Source organism: Helianthus annuus, chromosome 11, assembly GCF_002127325.2.
Source record: "Helianthus annuus cultivar XRQ/B chromosome 11, HanXRQr2.0-SUNRISE, whole genome shotgun sequence".
NCBI lineage: Eukaryota > Viridiplantae > Streptophyta > Magnoliopsida > Asterales > Asteraceae > Helianthus > Helianthus annuus.
The window spans coordinates 3,346,228-3,362,251 of NC_035443.2; the positions used below are offsets into that span (position 1 = coordinate 3,346,228).

Here is a 16,024-nt window from a genome sequence, read left to right on the forward strand (position 1 = left end):
GTTCGCTCAAATGATATGGCAAAACATTGCGGATTGGTGTAACATCCCGCCAATATATGCGTTCGATTTGAATGATGTGCTGTTCCTACATGAAACATGCTCCAGTAATTCAACGAAGAAGAAGGTGATTCATGCGGTGATTCTGACAACTATTTGGAGCCTTTGGAAGCTAAGAAACGACTCCGTTTTTAATAACTCGGTTCCGCACACAACGAAGATCTTAGATGAGATCAAAGCTATGGCGTTCCTTTGGGTAAGAAATAGAGCAAAAATGGTGTCAATGACGTGGGGAGATTGGAGTCGGTTTAATATCTAGCGTTTAGAATTATGTAATTCTTTGTGATTTTGGTGTTGGTTCCATGTATTTTGTAAAGTTGGCGGGTAGCATCTTGCTACAATTTAATAAAATAATTTATGTCGGCCGTTCAAAAAAAAAAAAAAAAAAAAAAAAAAAAAAAAAAACATACATGTCTATGTTTGCGGGCACTGAAAATGTCATGAAGCCTCAAAATGTAAGTGCCAAGAAAGATCCTTCTTCAAGACGTTGAAAATACCAACTTAAAAAAATTAAGTTCATATACGCAAAATGTGAAGGAAATATTACTTGGAAAAATCATGTTCAACGGATCATTACTTGGAAAATCCCTACAAAGGAACCCTTCAAGATGTTGAAATATCAACCTCCTGATGTGTATAAGTTCATAATTAATGTTATTCGTTTTGATCATTTCAACCATTGCCCTTTGTTTTTTATTCTTTATAATCAAAGCATTGCACCATCACCAGCATAACGGTTTCTGAAAATGAAGTTGAGTGATGTTGGGTTGTTCTTAATAGTTCTTTTTACACTTGTCCTGATTACATCCGGAGGAAGAAACCTCCTTCAGAGCTCTCCACAACACCAAGTTATCAACCCACGAGGTATGATTACTAACGATAAATGTATAGATACACTATTTTGCGTCTTGCAATCATGTGACAAGACTATATTTTTACGAACAATTTATTTTGCGTGAGTAAAACACGTCGTGTTTCTATATTCACAATTTCGTGGGAACATTTTTTTCTCATTGTAATATTCTCATATGAATTCAATTATATACATACATATATGTTTGTGTGTGTTTGGATCGATGTATGTTGATCGATCATATTAGTTTTATTTGTGTTTACTCTATACAGGATCCATGTTTCAACCAAAAAACCAACCAAAAGATAGGGCCGGTTGTTGGGAGTGCTGGGAGGATGAGCCAAATGATTGAGTTAACCCATTACCCATGTATGTAAATATAATTACGACATATGATTGGATTGAGTCATCAATAGCAACTATGCTAGTATGAATAAAAGGTGAAATATTGTTATTTATGTTGTATGCAGTATTTGTTATGAAGTGTATGTAATATTGTGATAATAATTTTTTTTTTTTCATCTTTATTTTCCTTAAAATGCCAAAGTAACAAATTACAAACAAGTGGCAGGTAAACGGACAACAAGTTGCGCCGCAACCCTCTTTTGAATTGCAAAGCCAATTCTACTAAAGACGAAACGACCCTTAAAGGTTTGTGGTAGATTATTGATGGAGAGTGTGAAATCCGAGTGTTAATGTGCTTAATTTACGTGTTTTACTGTCGTTCATGTGATTATACGCTTTGAATATGTTAACTACGCAAATATGTGGTTTTACAGGTTAATCGGCTTAAAACGATGAAGTTTGGAGAGTTTAGTGATGAAACAGAATTATGAAGGATGATAGTCGAAACACTATATTATATTATTTGGGAGCTGTTACAAGTTAACATGTAGCTTGAATGTGTAAAGAACGCAAAATAATGACGCACATGGGCCAACATTGAAAATGAGAGCATCATCCAATTAAACTTCATGGGCCGAATAGGAGAGAGGCAGACATCACGTGTGACTACGGGCTCGCATACAGGAGATACAAAAGGCATATGACTTTTGATGGCAATATTATTTTAATGAATCATTATCAACATTAGTAACATTAATTGGGGGATTAAAAAGAAGTCATGTGGACTTTGGGTCATCAGCATCATCATTCACATCAGCCATTGGGGCCATTATTTTAGTAATTCTTTTGAGGCTGCCACATACATCAAGGAGACCAAGAGATGCACACTTTGGAAGGGCACGATTATTTTTATTGAAAGAAGAAACATAAGTCTCAACATCACATCTACGCATACATAAGTGGCGGCTGGACTTTTGTTTCATTGGACCGACATATTGGGTGGACTTCTAAGCATCACGTGGATTAATGGGCTGGCAGTCACTTCTTGGGCCATACTGACGTGAAGGAGAGTTTGGAGGAAAGCCGCTATGATAAAACAAGAAAAGTGAAGATTCACATGATCTATCATATTCGACGGCAGCAAGGGTTTTTGAACGGGGTTTCAACCATGGCGAAGATGAGTCAACCGAGATGAGCGGCTAAATCTCTTGTGGACACTCTGGGTGAACGATTCTTGTGAGACACTTTTTTATTCTAGTTTTTGTTTTGTATTGAGATTTGGATTTGTAGTCGGGTGACAGCCGACTATTTACATAATTATATTATTTGTGTGACAGACAAATCCTGAGTGACAGTCAGAGTTATAATTGTGTTTTGAATCCAATTATGTTTTTGTTGATTGAATGATTTCTATGTATGTTTGTTTTAATATTTATCTGATCAATTAATATTAAGATTTTGAACTGCATAGGTAATTGGTAGATGTGACAGATTTACTATTCAATCAATAGCATCCAATAAAATCAGAACTAGGTTATTAGTAATTACAGAATCTAAATCCCGGAGTGATCACCTTCTCTCATCATTGTTTCTTACAACTCAATCTTTTTCTCAATTTTTATTTGTTAATTTAGATAATTCTTATAATCAATCACACCGATTTCCCAATTCAGTAGTAATTAGTTAATACTTTTCATTCGACACTTTCCACAATCCTCCTCTGGTTCGATATCCGACTTACTCTAGCTACTAGTTTATTTCGGTTTTTGCATGTCACTAAAGACAGACATCAATTATATATGAAGGTGTGTGACTATTATTTTATATAATTATCAAAAAAATGAAGCTTTCCAAATATGGGCTTAACCTCATGCTTATTTGCTTCAAGTAAAAAAACGCCCCCCCCCCCCCCCCTACCTTGTGTTTATCCCATTTCCTCAGTTAAAAGTGTACACTTTGCTCATTTACCTGCTATTAGTCTGTAATCGTCTTTGTTTATATTCATTATTTTGGAATAAAAAACTTTTATTGCTTCAGAAAAACAAAATAACACACAAATAGCGTGCATATACGATTAACTAAATGATCGGGTAAATTAAACTAATAAATACTTGGATATACTCAAGGAGGATCAAGACTGAATACTGTCGAGTGTCGACATCTAGACTGCTTTTAGTATTTAAAAACTGTTAACTAATTTTGTTGTGTAGTAACTGAAGCAATAAAGTTATTAAAATTTGGTCTTAGGTTTGACATTTTGTACCTTGAAAACAACAAAACTCAATACACTTTGAGTTTCAACTCATGTTGTATTCTCTTTCCCTTGGTCAGCAAAAATGTTCAAACGGGTAGATATAATTATTCGATTGGATTATAGTTTTATTTAGTTGGGTTTGAATTGGTGTTAGTTTACATTAGCTTATTTTCCATGTGATTTGTTAGTATAAATAAATGTGTTAGGTTATGTAAATATTTGAACACTTTAATTAAACTAATAAATACTTGGATATACTCAAGGAGGATCCAAGAAAGACATTGTGTGTTAAGAACCAGATCCTTAGTTGAACCTTGTTATAGAAGCAACCCATCTATGACATGCGAAGAACCGGATCCTTAGTGGAACCGTGGAAGAGAAAAGCATATCAGGAACTCGAACATGTGTGGTACGAGACCAATTTCTACCCGGGATCTAAAGAAGGCCAAGAATCGAACCTGTGTGGATCGATAAAGAGTTGTGAAGACATCCTGTGTGGAACTTGCCAAAGCAAATTGCGTGGAAGCCGAAAAAAAATGATATCATAGTGCATCCTTCGTGGAAGCATCAAGGTGTTGAAGATGTAACGCTATTTAATCTTAGTATTTATATATAAGTCACCTGTAAACAAACAAAGTTGTTGGAGTGTATGAGATACTAATACAAATTACGTACGGTCCATAATTAGTTTTCGATAGGATCATGCTCCGATCCTCTTTACTGGAATTTCAACTGATATGCAAGTGAGAAACGAGACATCAAGAGTGTCTGTATACCAACAAGAATGAGACGGCCTTTGCATTCGATAACAGGTTTCTTTCAATCCTACAAGAAGAAGAAAACAAGCCCAAATCAAACCAATATAATCAACACAATTACAACAACAAGAAGTGTTTCCTCTACTTTAAAACATTAGTTAATATGTTAATGTTGGAAATATGATCGTATTAATTATCAAGGATGCCGTAAATACCTCCTCAAAATAACAAGGATCCCATATATATCTCCTACCAAATCACAGCATTATTGCCTCTATTATTTAGGGGTTGTTTGTTTACCTCTTAATGAAGCTCTTAATGGTTCAGGTCTCTTACTCGTTCAGCACTTAATGTTTCAAACTGTTTGTTTCACAAGCAAATGTCTGAATGGTTCAGACATTTGCCTCTGAATGGTTAAGATTTATACAGAGTCTGAATGGTTAAGACCTCTAATCTGAATTGGTCAGACATTTGCCTCTGAACGGTTAAGCATTATACAGACTCTTAATGGTTCCCTATTACTGATTCAGCACTTAATGGTTCAGACCTCTTACTGATTCAGCACTTAACCATTCAGATGTTGCCAAACAGCTCCTTAGTCTGTAAGAGCTTGATTTCCCTATTAAACTCACACCCCAAAACTTCCCTTCATGGCGATAACAAGTTCTCTCTACCCTCATTGGCTTGGAACTCGACACCCATATCACCGGACCGGACCAGATCACACCCCACGAAACACCTCTCCGAAGGCACAACAAAAAAACCAAACCCGGAATAACTCAAATAGTTCCACCAAAATGATAATCTCCGCCATCCTCGGTCATCCATTTCAATATAATTGTCTGTTATACAAAACTACAAACTATATGTATTTATTAGAACTTTTTATTGTTAAATACAATTTTTTAATATTGCGATAAAGCTAACTTAAATAACACAAAAAACCTTGAATTGAACACAAGTTAAACATAGAGTGAATTTCAAGGATTGTCCTTTATTTTTATACATATTTTCAGGTTCTGACCTTTATGTTTCAAATTGACGAGTTTTGTCCTTTATGTTTTCATATCATACACGTTTTGTCCTTTAGGCCTAACCCGGTTAGTTTTTTCAGTTAAATTCGGTCATGTGTTTTGCACATGATGGCATTTTTGTCAATTCAAAGGTTGTAGAAGCTTTGAGCTGTAAATCTACCGTTGAACTTACATATGAATTGACAAAAATACCCTCATGTGCAAAGCATATGACCAAATTTAACTGAAAAAACCAACTGGGTTAGACCTAAAGGACAAAACATGTATGATATGAAAACATAAAAGACAAAACTCGTCAATTTTAAACATAAAGGACAACTTCTGAAAATGGGTATAAAGATAAAGGATAATCATTGAAATTCACTCTTACCACTATATATTCGGGTTTCTCTTTTGTTTGCTATAACGCACGGGTTGCATGCTAGTACTTTAACATATATCTAAGATATATATTACATAAAGAGAAAATTACCAATCTAGCCAAGACTTTAATCAAATTACCAATCTAGCCACCTTATGCGTCCTTGGAAGGCCACTCACATGTATGGGATGAGTCTTTCAAGCATGGGATGAGTCCTTGGGGAGAAACCCAATAAAAAATAGACACGTGGCCACAGACGCATGGGATGAGTCTGCGGACGCATGGCCGCGGACGCATGGGATGAGTCTTTCAAACATGGGATGAGTCTTTCAAGCATGAGATGAGTCCGTGGACGCATGGGATGAGTCTTTCATGTGTGGGATGGGATGAGTCTTTCCACGTGTCAGTTGGGGATTGGCGGACGCAATACTTGGCCACGCAGACGCATCAGAAGACTTGAGATCTGTAAGTGGCCTTCCTAGGACGCATGAGATGGCTAAATTGATAATTTGACTTTTTTCTTAGCTAATTTTGTAATTTTTCTCTTACATAAAGGCTTCATTTATAGCATATACCTGATTTACTACAAAGAAAATAACCAAATAACATCAAAATAAACTGCATGCATTTCATCGTACACCTTTTGAACAAGACATAAACAATCCAAGATTCAATGAATAAAGAATAATGTAAAATCAGAACATCAACTATAAAGACAGCAAAACCATGAATGTCAAGAATTTTGATAATTATTTCTTTTTTTTAAAGTTTGCTTCTGTTTATTTTTCTTACCACGATTAAATGACTATAGCAGTACAACGTTACCGGCCAGATGGGCATGCTTAATATTTAAATAGAAACGACTGAATAATTTAATAATACCTTGCCAAACATTATGTTATGGATTATTATTTAAATTAAATGGCACATGGTCCACCTCCACCATTCTCTAGTCATACAAGTTAGTGGTCAAATAAAAAACAACTATTTAAATTTGACTACTCGATGGACACAAATTGCAACCCAAAATAGGGTTTGAATGAATATGAAAAGAAATAATATAAAAGAAACTTTGTTTTAGGTTGACTATGAGCATTCACAACAGTTCCTGTATTTACATGAGTGGGATAATTATATTATAAGGAATGGTTGTTAGTGATTTTAAGTAATTATGAGTGAAGAAGAGAGAAAATGTTACTATTTATCTATCTGTAAATATATGAGAACATTGTTCGCATCTTATGATTTTGAGTGTAACTATCGATAGAGAAAAAGAACTCATTGAGCATTCACAATGAATCCCTACCTATTTGAAAAATTACATCAAAACTTGTTAAATTCTCTCTGAAAAAAAATCATTCTTTTTACACACGTTGAAAAACATTTTTCTTCAAAACATGAAATGTTTATGAAAATTAAGGAAAACCTTTTTTTATATCTATTAAGGTTTTTTTAGAATAGCATCACTTTCTTTAGTCAATCCAGAAACTAGTATTTTAATTTGTAATAAACATCCTTAAACATAATCATATGACTTTTTATATCAGAAGCTATATAAAAGTTTCTAATTTAGAAAAAAAAAAAAAAAAAAAAAAAAAAAAAAAAAAAAACACTTGATTCTATGTTTCCAACCACTAACTAATAAGACTAATACGAATTAATTGAAACATCGATAAAAGGTTTCTCAAATAATAATAATAATAAACACTTTATATATGGAAATTCATAACCTTTATCCGATGTCTCGATAAACTTATACGTTCTACCATATCTTCATAGTGGTGTCTGTTTAGAAAATGTTGCATAATTCGCCATTTCATGTCAGTTTAGATATATGATTCTGGTGTGGGTTTCAATCGTGTCAGGTTGACGCGTTGAAGGGTTGCAGGTTAGCGGGTTGAATTATGAAATCCATATGCAACCCATATTTTTATCCGGGTAAACGATTTCAACCCTATCCGTCGGCAAACGCCAAAGGATCTTATCTATTATTGATACTCCGTCGTTTAATACAAATATATATGTGTGTGTATGAATGTATATAATTAATAACTAAATAAATTTTGATAATTTGATATGATTTGCAATGTAAGCAAGAGATCAACATGTTCTAGATAAGGGTGTTCTACGATTTTTTTTCCAGGTATCGGGTTTTTCAGGTTGAGTTGTTCGAGTTCTTCATTGTACTTAAGCATACATTTTATTCTTTCAAGGGAAGTTAATTATATGCCATCTCAAGTATGGTTTGTATTCCTAAATATTATGAAACTAATAAGAGGATATGTGTATCTCAACATGATTCCATTAAGTAATCTGAAACTGACACATCTCTAAATGGTTATCAAATTCACAATATGAAATTTGTGAGACTTGTAGCTTAGCTAATAAGATAGCAAGTACGTTATTCTTGAGTATCGTATTAACCTTGATAAATGTGGTGATCTTGATTCTTATTTTACTTGTGATTATTAGAACCAATGTTAAGCTAAATGTAATAAAGGTTGTTACACGAATTTCTTTTGTTGAAAACGATGACTAAACCGTCTATTAATTGCAAAGCCAATAATCATGAGAGCAAAAGTTCATATTTGTATGCGGAAACATGCGTTTTGAAATGATGTAACTTTAACTCACATCAAGCCGACAAGTTACTAAACTTCCTATCTATTATAATTGGTTTTTGGTTTTGCGTTATATGTTGTAATTACTCCACCACAATGCACAAAGATAGGACCTCAAAGAAGGGTGGTATTATATATTGGTATTAAATGTGGGATTTGTTTATGACACAATTGATTAATTTTCATTTTAACGAATCAATATTCCCAAGATGAGGGGAAGATAAAAAGCAGTTGGAAAAGTTGAATGAATTATCACTAATTTATCTTGATCCTCAGATTAAAAAAAGTGTGAACTGAAAGCTAAAAGGATAATTCATTTAAAAGTATTAACGAATGGATTACAAGACGTATTAAGTGACTTAAATAGAATGATCAGCTAAGTCATATGTACCAACTGCAAGTCCTCCAATTAAAATCAGTGTTCTAGCAAGATAACCATACATTAGTGATGAGTCTATGGCACATCTAAAGCGTGGTAGACTTGTCGGTTCCAAAAATATGAAACCTAGAAAACGGAGCAAGTAATACAATGGTCAAATTGAGGTATAGTAAAAGTGTTTCTTGAAGAGACATTGGACAGAGAAGAACCTCAGGTATCTAAAAAATAAAAAGATCTCGGTAAATTATATCATGTCTAGATATATGTGGAATTGAAACAATATCGACGTCGTTGACAATAATGTAGCGCTTGAAATATGAAAATAAAGAGGATCAAGAACTTAGATTTGTCGACAAATGATTTGTGAAGTGATTCACCAAAATGGAAAGACACAAATAAGGCAGAACTGTCTCTCATGAATTTAGAAGTTTGTGGACCAATGATTTATATAACTAAAAGTTGTAAAATTTGTTATATACAAATGAGACTTTTGTGCGAAAGCATATTAGAAAAGTGAAATTATACAATATTAGGCACAATTCGTGGATGCAACAACTTTTTTAGTCTAGTAATACTAGAGAAAATTGATATGCGTCTAATTGATATTATGGTATCTTGAATATATGATAATGAAATTTACATGAAATCCCTAAAGGATATGATAATGATGGTATCTTGAACATATGCTATGAAATTTACATGAAATCCCTAAAGGGTTTGAATTTTATTAAAATCATGTAAAGTAAGTTCTCGAGAAAGATAAGGTTGCATTATACAATTTCGGATCCAAGTACATTATATTGGTGTATAAGTTAATTAAATGAATCGAACTGGAACTCATGATGAGTTTCCTGAGGCAATTTAGTGCTTAAAAGCAAACATCTTAAGGATACAATTCCTATGAGGCACTAAGCATATGGTGATCATGATATCTCAATTAAGTATGTAAAAGATGGTACAATATGAAATGAAAACGAAACAATTGTTAACTACTTTTTTTTAATATGATACGGATAATGATTATGTGGCAAAACTCTCGAAAAGTGCGTTCACATACATGATGGGTCAACATGGAATGGCGTCTATAACGGATTGTAAAGGCATGAGACATTGAATTAAAGGATAAAAAAATAATTATATGAAATTAACACGTTCTATATATGGAGAACAAAATAGTTGAGTCAAACATGGTATAATCAACTCGGTGATAATCTTGAAGAAAAGCGATATGAGTATGATGTACTAGATCATATGTTTTATTGAGTCAACAATATCATGTTTAGAAATATCATAAGATATGTTGATGATAGCATTATATTTGCTGAAGAGATAGCTTGGGGGTCGAGCATTTTTATAATAATATTTTTATATATCAATCAAACTACATCCAAAAGATGTTAGGGCATTTTTTATGTATCAAAGTTCATCTCTAGAAAGTTAGATATCGTTAAATCATATGGTATAAAACATATTATCCTTATCTAATTCTTAATAGATGATACACTAGAAGTTTGACATGAAGATCATATATCATTTCTTAGTTTAAAGAATTGCACATCAAGAGATTAAGCGGCAATTCAATGACTACAAAGGCTTTGAGCAACTTTAACAGAAGATCGACACTGTCACATATTAAAGGAAGGGGGTATTATACGCGTTGCACTCTTTTTTCTCTTCACTAAATTTCTACTGTTGGGTTTTCTTAGTAAGGTTTTAACGAAGCAACATAAGTGATCCATAAGTATCAGGGGGGAAATACACATTGCACTATTTTTCCCTATCCCACTGGGTTTTCCTAACAAGGTTTTTAACGACGCAATGTCACCAAGCATATTAATAAAATAATATATTCTTTTATTTCATTATGTGGAGCGCTATGAATACATCATAATAATTTTATTGACTCTCCACATTCATAACCCTCATTTTTTCATTATGTTTATGTTTGGAGTTAATTACACAAATGGGTCCTGTGGTTTATACCTATTTTCGCCTTTGGGTACTAACTTTTTTTTAACAGGTATAGGTTTTATGGTTTCAATTTTGTAACACCTTTGGGTACTAACACCAAAATTAGTTAGTTAATGACTAAAATACCCTTACATTTTTTTAAGTTTATCAATGTAACACATTTGGGTACTAACAACTAATTTTATTTAAGTTTAAATCAATTTTTCAAAATCTATTTATTTTTTATTTTTCATCTTTTTATTATATCTCTTAATTAACATAAAGTTTATTTATTTTTTTATTTTCATATTTTTATTAAATTTCCTATTTAACATAAAATCTTCTTGTTACACTAGTATTTTTTTAAATAGATTTTTTAAATAAAATCTACTAGCTATATAGTTTTATGTAAATTAAATTTCTTACACGTTTTAAATACTGTAAACCTTACTCGTTTTCAATTTTAGATAGAAATGATTGATAATAACAAATATCTTCAATGTAAAAAAATTTAAGCCTTTTTTAACTCGTTTTTTTGTTCATTTACATTTTAGAAAGATATTTAATTTACATAAAATCTACTAGTTGCAACAGTAAAATATACTAGCTATATAGTTTTATGTAAATTAAATATCTTTTTTACAAAAAAACGAGTTAAAAAAGGCTTAAATTTTTTAGTTTTATCTAAAATGCCTAGTTATATAGTTTTATCTAAAATACCTGGCCATATAGTTTTATGTAAATTAAATATCTTTATAAAATAGTAAAATGTAAATGAACAAAAAACGAGTTAAAAAAGGCTTAAATTTTTTTTACATTAAAGATATTTATTATTATCAATCATTTCTATCCAAAATTGAAAACGAGTAAGGTTTACATTATTTAAAACGAGTAAGAAATTTTTAATTTACATAAAACTATATAGCTAGTAGATTTTATTAAAAAATCTATTTAAAAGAAATATTGGTGTAACAAGTAGATTTTATGTTAAATAAGAAATTTAATAAAAACATGAAAATAAAAAAATAAATAGACTTTATGTTAATTAAGAGATATAATAAAAAGATGAAAATAAAAAAATAAATAGATTTTTTAAAATTGATTTAAACTTAAATAAAATTAGTTGTTAGTACCCAAATGTGTTACATTGATAAACTTAAAAAAATGCAAGGGTATTTTAGTCATTAATTAACTAATTTTGGTGTTAGTACCCAAAGGTGTTACAAAATTGAAACCATAAAACCTAAACCTGTTAAAAAAAAAGTTAGTACCCAAAGGCGAAAATAGGTACAAACCACAGGACCCATTTGTGTAATTAACTCTTATGTTTGTATTAATGTTATAACCCATAAATAATACTCTTGTATTTTGTACTAGACATATCAGTAAATACCGGTTACGGTACCGGTATATGAAGGTAAAAAACGGTAGTGAACAGGTACCAAGAACGCCAAAAGTCGGTACCGAATTAGTAATTAAGATCTTTCGGTTCGGCAAATTTGGTACCGGTACCCAGAACAATTTGCTCATCTCTGACCACGGGTTTCGTACGAACAACATCGTTACCATACAACTTTTTTGATTGATTTTCTTTCGGTTATCTTTTAGTGTTTTTTTCTACATTTTTTTTATTCTTGTCAGCAGTTCCATTCGCAACATGCTCATAGTGATTTCAAAACATATGTAAACACAGACTAAATAACAAAAGAAATTCGCCGCGTTCGCCGCAACGCGGCGAACTTCTTTAAACCTAGTTTAATAATAAAGTTAATCATCTTTAATAACTAATAGAATTCCTTACGGTAGTGTTTGGTATGCAGGAATGAGAGGTGAAATTGAATGAACTATTGCGAGGGAATGAAAAAAAGTGTGTTTGATTGGTCAACGTAATAGAATCACCCATTACATAAGTCATTCCATTCCCTCAAATTTGTTCCATCAATTCCCCTGTTTTTTTTTCCATTCCCTCTCTCAGCCTACGTCACAAACACTGCCCATCACCTCCACCATCTACCACCACCACCTGCCGTCGTCACCAACCACCACCACCGTCCTCCGTCGCCAATGTCGCCCGCCGCCACCGCCATCGACTAGCATCGCTGCCACCCGCCATCGCAAACCACCGCCACCCCGACCACTACCGCCACCCTTCGCCGACCACCACCACCATCCTTCACTACCACCACCCGCTAACGTCGACCACCACCACCCATCGTCGTCGCCGCCACCACCACCCGTCGCCTCCACCACGACCACCATCGCCGCCACCCGCCACCACCGACCACCGCCACCCCGAACACTACCGCCACCCTCCGCCGGCCACCACTACCATCCTCCGCGACCACCTCCCGCTACCGTTAACCAGCACCACCCACCGTCATCGTTGCCACAACCATAGACCACCATCGCCACCACCCGCAACCACCGACAACCGCCACCCCGACCACTACCGCCACCCTCCGCCGACCACCACCACCATCCTCCGCGGCCACCACCCGCTACCGTCAACCACCACCACCCACCGTCTTCGCCACCACCATGCCGCCACCTTCCACCGCATACCACCGCCAACCCCGACCATCGCCGCCGCCGCCGCTAACAACTGTCACCCACCGACCACCGCCACCCACCACTACTACCACCGACCACCGTCTCCCACCGTCCGCCACCACCACCGCCACCCATCGCTGCCACCGCCACTAGCCGCCACCGATCACCACCACCACCCATCGCCGATTTAATTCATTCCTCTTTTCTTACCTATCAAACAACACAATGTAATGATTTATTCCTTCACTGCATGGTAACCAAACAAGACTATAGAATGTAATGATCCATTTCATTTCTTTGTTCATTCCATTATCTCGTCCATTTCATTCCCTTATCTATTCCATTATGCCATACCAAACAGACCCTATGTGTGTTGCAGTGGGAATGCAGTCGTTATCTATTCGAATCATTATCTTATTAGCATAGTACTGACATCGTTATAACAACCAAAAGATAAAAATCAATAAATAAATTTGTTTCATGTCAAAGAGCATATGGATTATAGAAAGAAATTACATCAAGACATAGATTAAAATACGTAAGTCGCAACGACATATTTGATATTTATATAACATCGTATCTTAAAAGTTAAAAGTCAAAAAAACTTGTATCAAAGCACAGATAAAAATACTCATGTCGCAACGATACACTTAAAATTTTATATAACATAGTATTTTAAAAGCTATTTGAAAAAGAAAAAACTATTAATCACTTGAAAGCTGCATGCTGTGTTGGAAAAAAGTTAATAAAATCTGATTGGTCATAAAAATTAATTAATCAAAAAGCTTCGTTTGATTAAACAATAATCATACAGCATTATGTATTATTGGATGAAATGTTATATGTTATAAAAATTATTAATTACTTAAAACCTGCTTTTATGAAGAAAAAACCTAACAAAATTTGATTGGATTATCGAATCTTCACAAAGTTCCTAATTCTCCATATAGTAATGTTTTCCTATAAACAAAACTGGATACGAAGAAAAACTAAATAATATTTATAAGGTCAAGATTACAGCTTATAATTTACATTTACAAAATTTGTTACATGTTTACCTTTCACAAGAAACAATATACAATAAGAACCATATGATTCTTGAAAAAGAAAAAATAAGCATAATCACTATGGATAAAAGAATCCAAAATGATAGAAAAACTTTTTTGTATATAAAACTGAAAACAGATAATTAACTCGAGAAAACTATACAAATGCAAACGTCCAAATTTATTGTTTTTATTTGCATTAGTTACAATATTATGATCATCATCCTTAATGCATCCAACATCACAATTTACCTGAAAACAATTCTAATAATATATCTATTGATAATTCATATGATTATTATAATATAATCATTTAGTTTTTAATATATTACCTCAAACCCTTTAGATGTATACATTAGACCCAAGTTGTCCCACATCCTCTAGACCTTATGTACACCAAAGCCTCCTACACAGGGTTTGCTCTTTTCCCCAACCCTCTAGTATGCTGGCCGGCCATGAGCCCAACCAAAAGCTTCATGGTTCATCTGTCCACCTGGGATCAAATTAGGTTGGATATTGTATCCTGGCAACTGGTTCGGATCTCTGATCCCCAGCTGTGGCGGTGCTGGTGATCCAGCAGCACCAGCACCGCCTTCAAGGCCACCTTGGCTACGGGGGACACTGTCTGTATCCTCCTCTTCTTCAATGGGAAGTCTTTCATAGGTGGCGTTGGAAAACGTGGCAGCGATGATCATCACTGGCCCTGACGCCACCAACGACCCCACGACACTCCCACCAACCACCTGACCCTGACCTCCAGCTAGATATATAGTGAGGCCAGTGGATCCAGGTGGTGCCGGGCCTGGTAAAAAGGCTCCACTTAATGATAAAATCTCGAACCGCCCTTGTAAAGCCATGACTGGACCAGGTGCTGAAGGTTGTCTTAGGGTTACATTCATAACCGTTCCACTAGCACTCATAACACACACACCACGCTGTCGTTTACGACTAAACTGCGCTATGCTTTCCGCCACATCCGTCCCACTTGCCACCTCCATGACATGGCTACGCAGCGCGTTCGGGCTGTCTCTAGTGACAAAAATCGGTGGTTTTGGCTTGTTTTTCGATCCTGGAGGTCGACCTCTTGGCCTACGGTTCGAGGGATCGATTGCGCCTTCTCTTGGCTCATCACTTGCGTTACCTGCTTCATTTCCTTCACTTCCAGTTGGGTTGTTGTTCATTGAGATTCCAAGATCCGGTTTCTTGATCGCTGGAGAACCTCCTGATGATGTTTCGGCTCCGGCGTTGACTTGGCCCCCGGTCCACCATCGATTTGACATGATATGAACCGGATCAGAGAGTACCCTTGAACCCTAGTGGATACTTTAATGACTGGAGAAGAAAGAGAGATGGTGCAGGTGTAGATGAATAAAGGTTGCAAGGTTAAGTTTGAGAAGTTTATTTGTAACTTTTGATGGAAGTTTCTATGTATCCATTTGGTTGGTGTGTGTATATGTATAAAAAAGGTTTTTATCTACTTAAAGAAATTGGTGCATCATACAAAAAATTTAAACATATACCTCATTCTTACTTGTCATATCCACCCTTGAAAAAAACATAAGAGTAAATTACTTTTTGAGTTTGAATGTTTTAGTGGCTTTAACCACTTAAGTCTAAAATTAAAAAGTTTAACATCCTGAGTCCCTAGCCATTTATTTTATAAGGTTTTGAGTCCAATTTTGTTCATTTTATAAGGATTTGAGTCGAAAAAATTGGACTCAAAAGGTTAAAATTTGGACTCAAAAGGACTTAAATGGTTAATGAAAATGTTTATAGGAACTCAGGTCGTTAAACTTTTTGCTTTTGAACTCAACTA

General features: G+C 34.5%; 1 protein-coding gene and 1 long non-coding RNA gene across 2 annotated transcripts; one reads left to right on the plus strand and one right to left on the minus strand.

The window, feature by feature from the left end:
• The first annotated feature begins 762 nt into the window (after positions 1–762).
• On the plus strand, positions 763–1,414 carry LOC118483852. Its single transcript, XR_004871899.1, has 2 exons — positions 763–921; positions 1,183–1,414. It is a non-coding gene; the product is annotated as an uncharacterized LOC118483852 (long non-coding RNA).
• Positions 1,415–14,366: 12,952 nt separating this feature from the next.
• Positions 14,367–15,661, minus strand: LOC110889158 (AT-hook motif nuclear-localized protein 19). The gene has a single exon (XM_022136670.2). The coding sequence runs from the start codon at positions 15,486–15,488 to the stop codon at positions 14,646–14,648; it is 843 nt and encodes a 280-aa protein (XP_021992362.1). The 5' UTR covers positions 15,489–15,661; the 3' UTR covers positions 14,367–14,645.
• Positions 15,662–16,024: the final 363 nt, after the last annotated feature.

Coding starts and splice junctions, on each gene's coding strand:
- LOC110889158 (XM_022136670.2), bottom strand. CDS start 15,488: ATGTCAAATCGATGGTGGACCGGGGGCCAAGTCAACGCCGGAGCCGAA.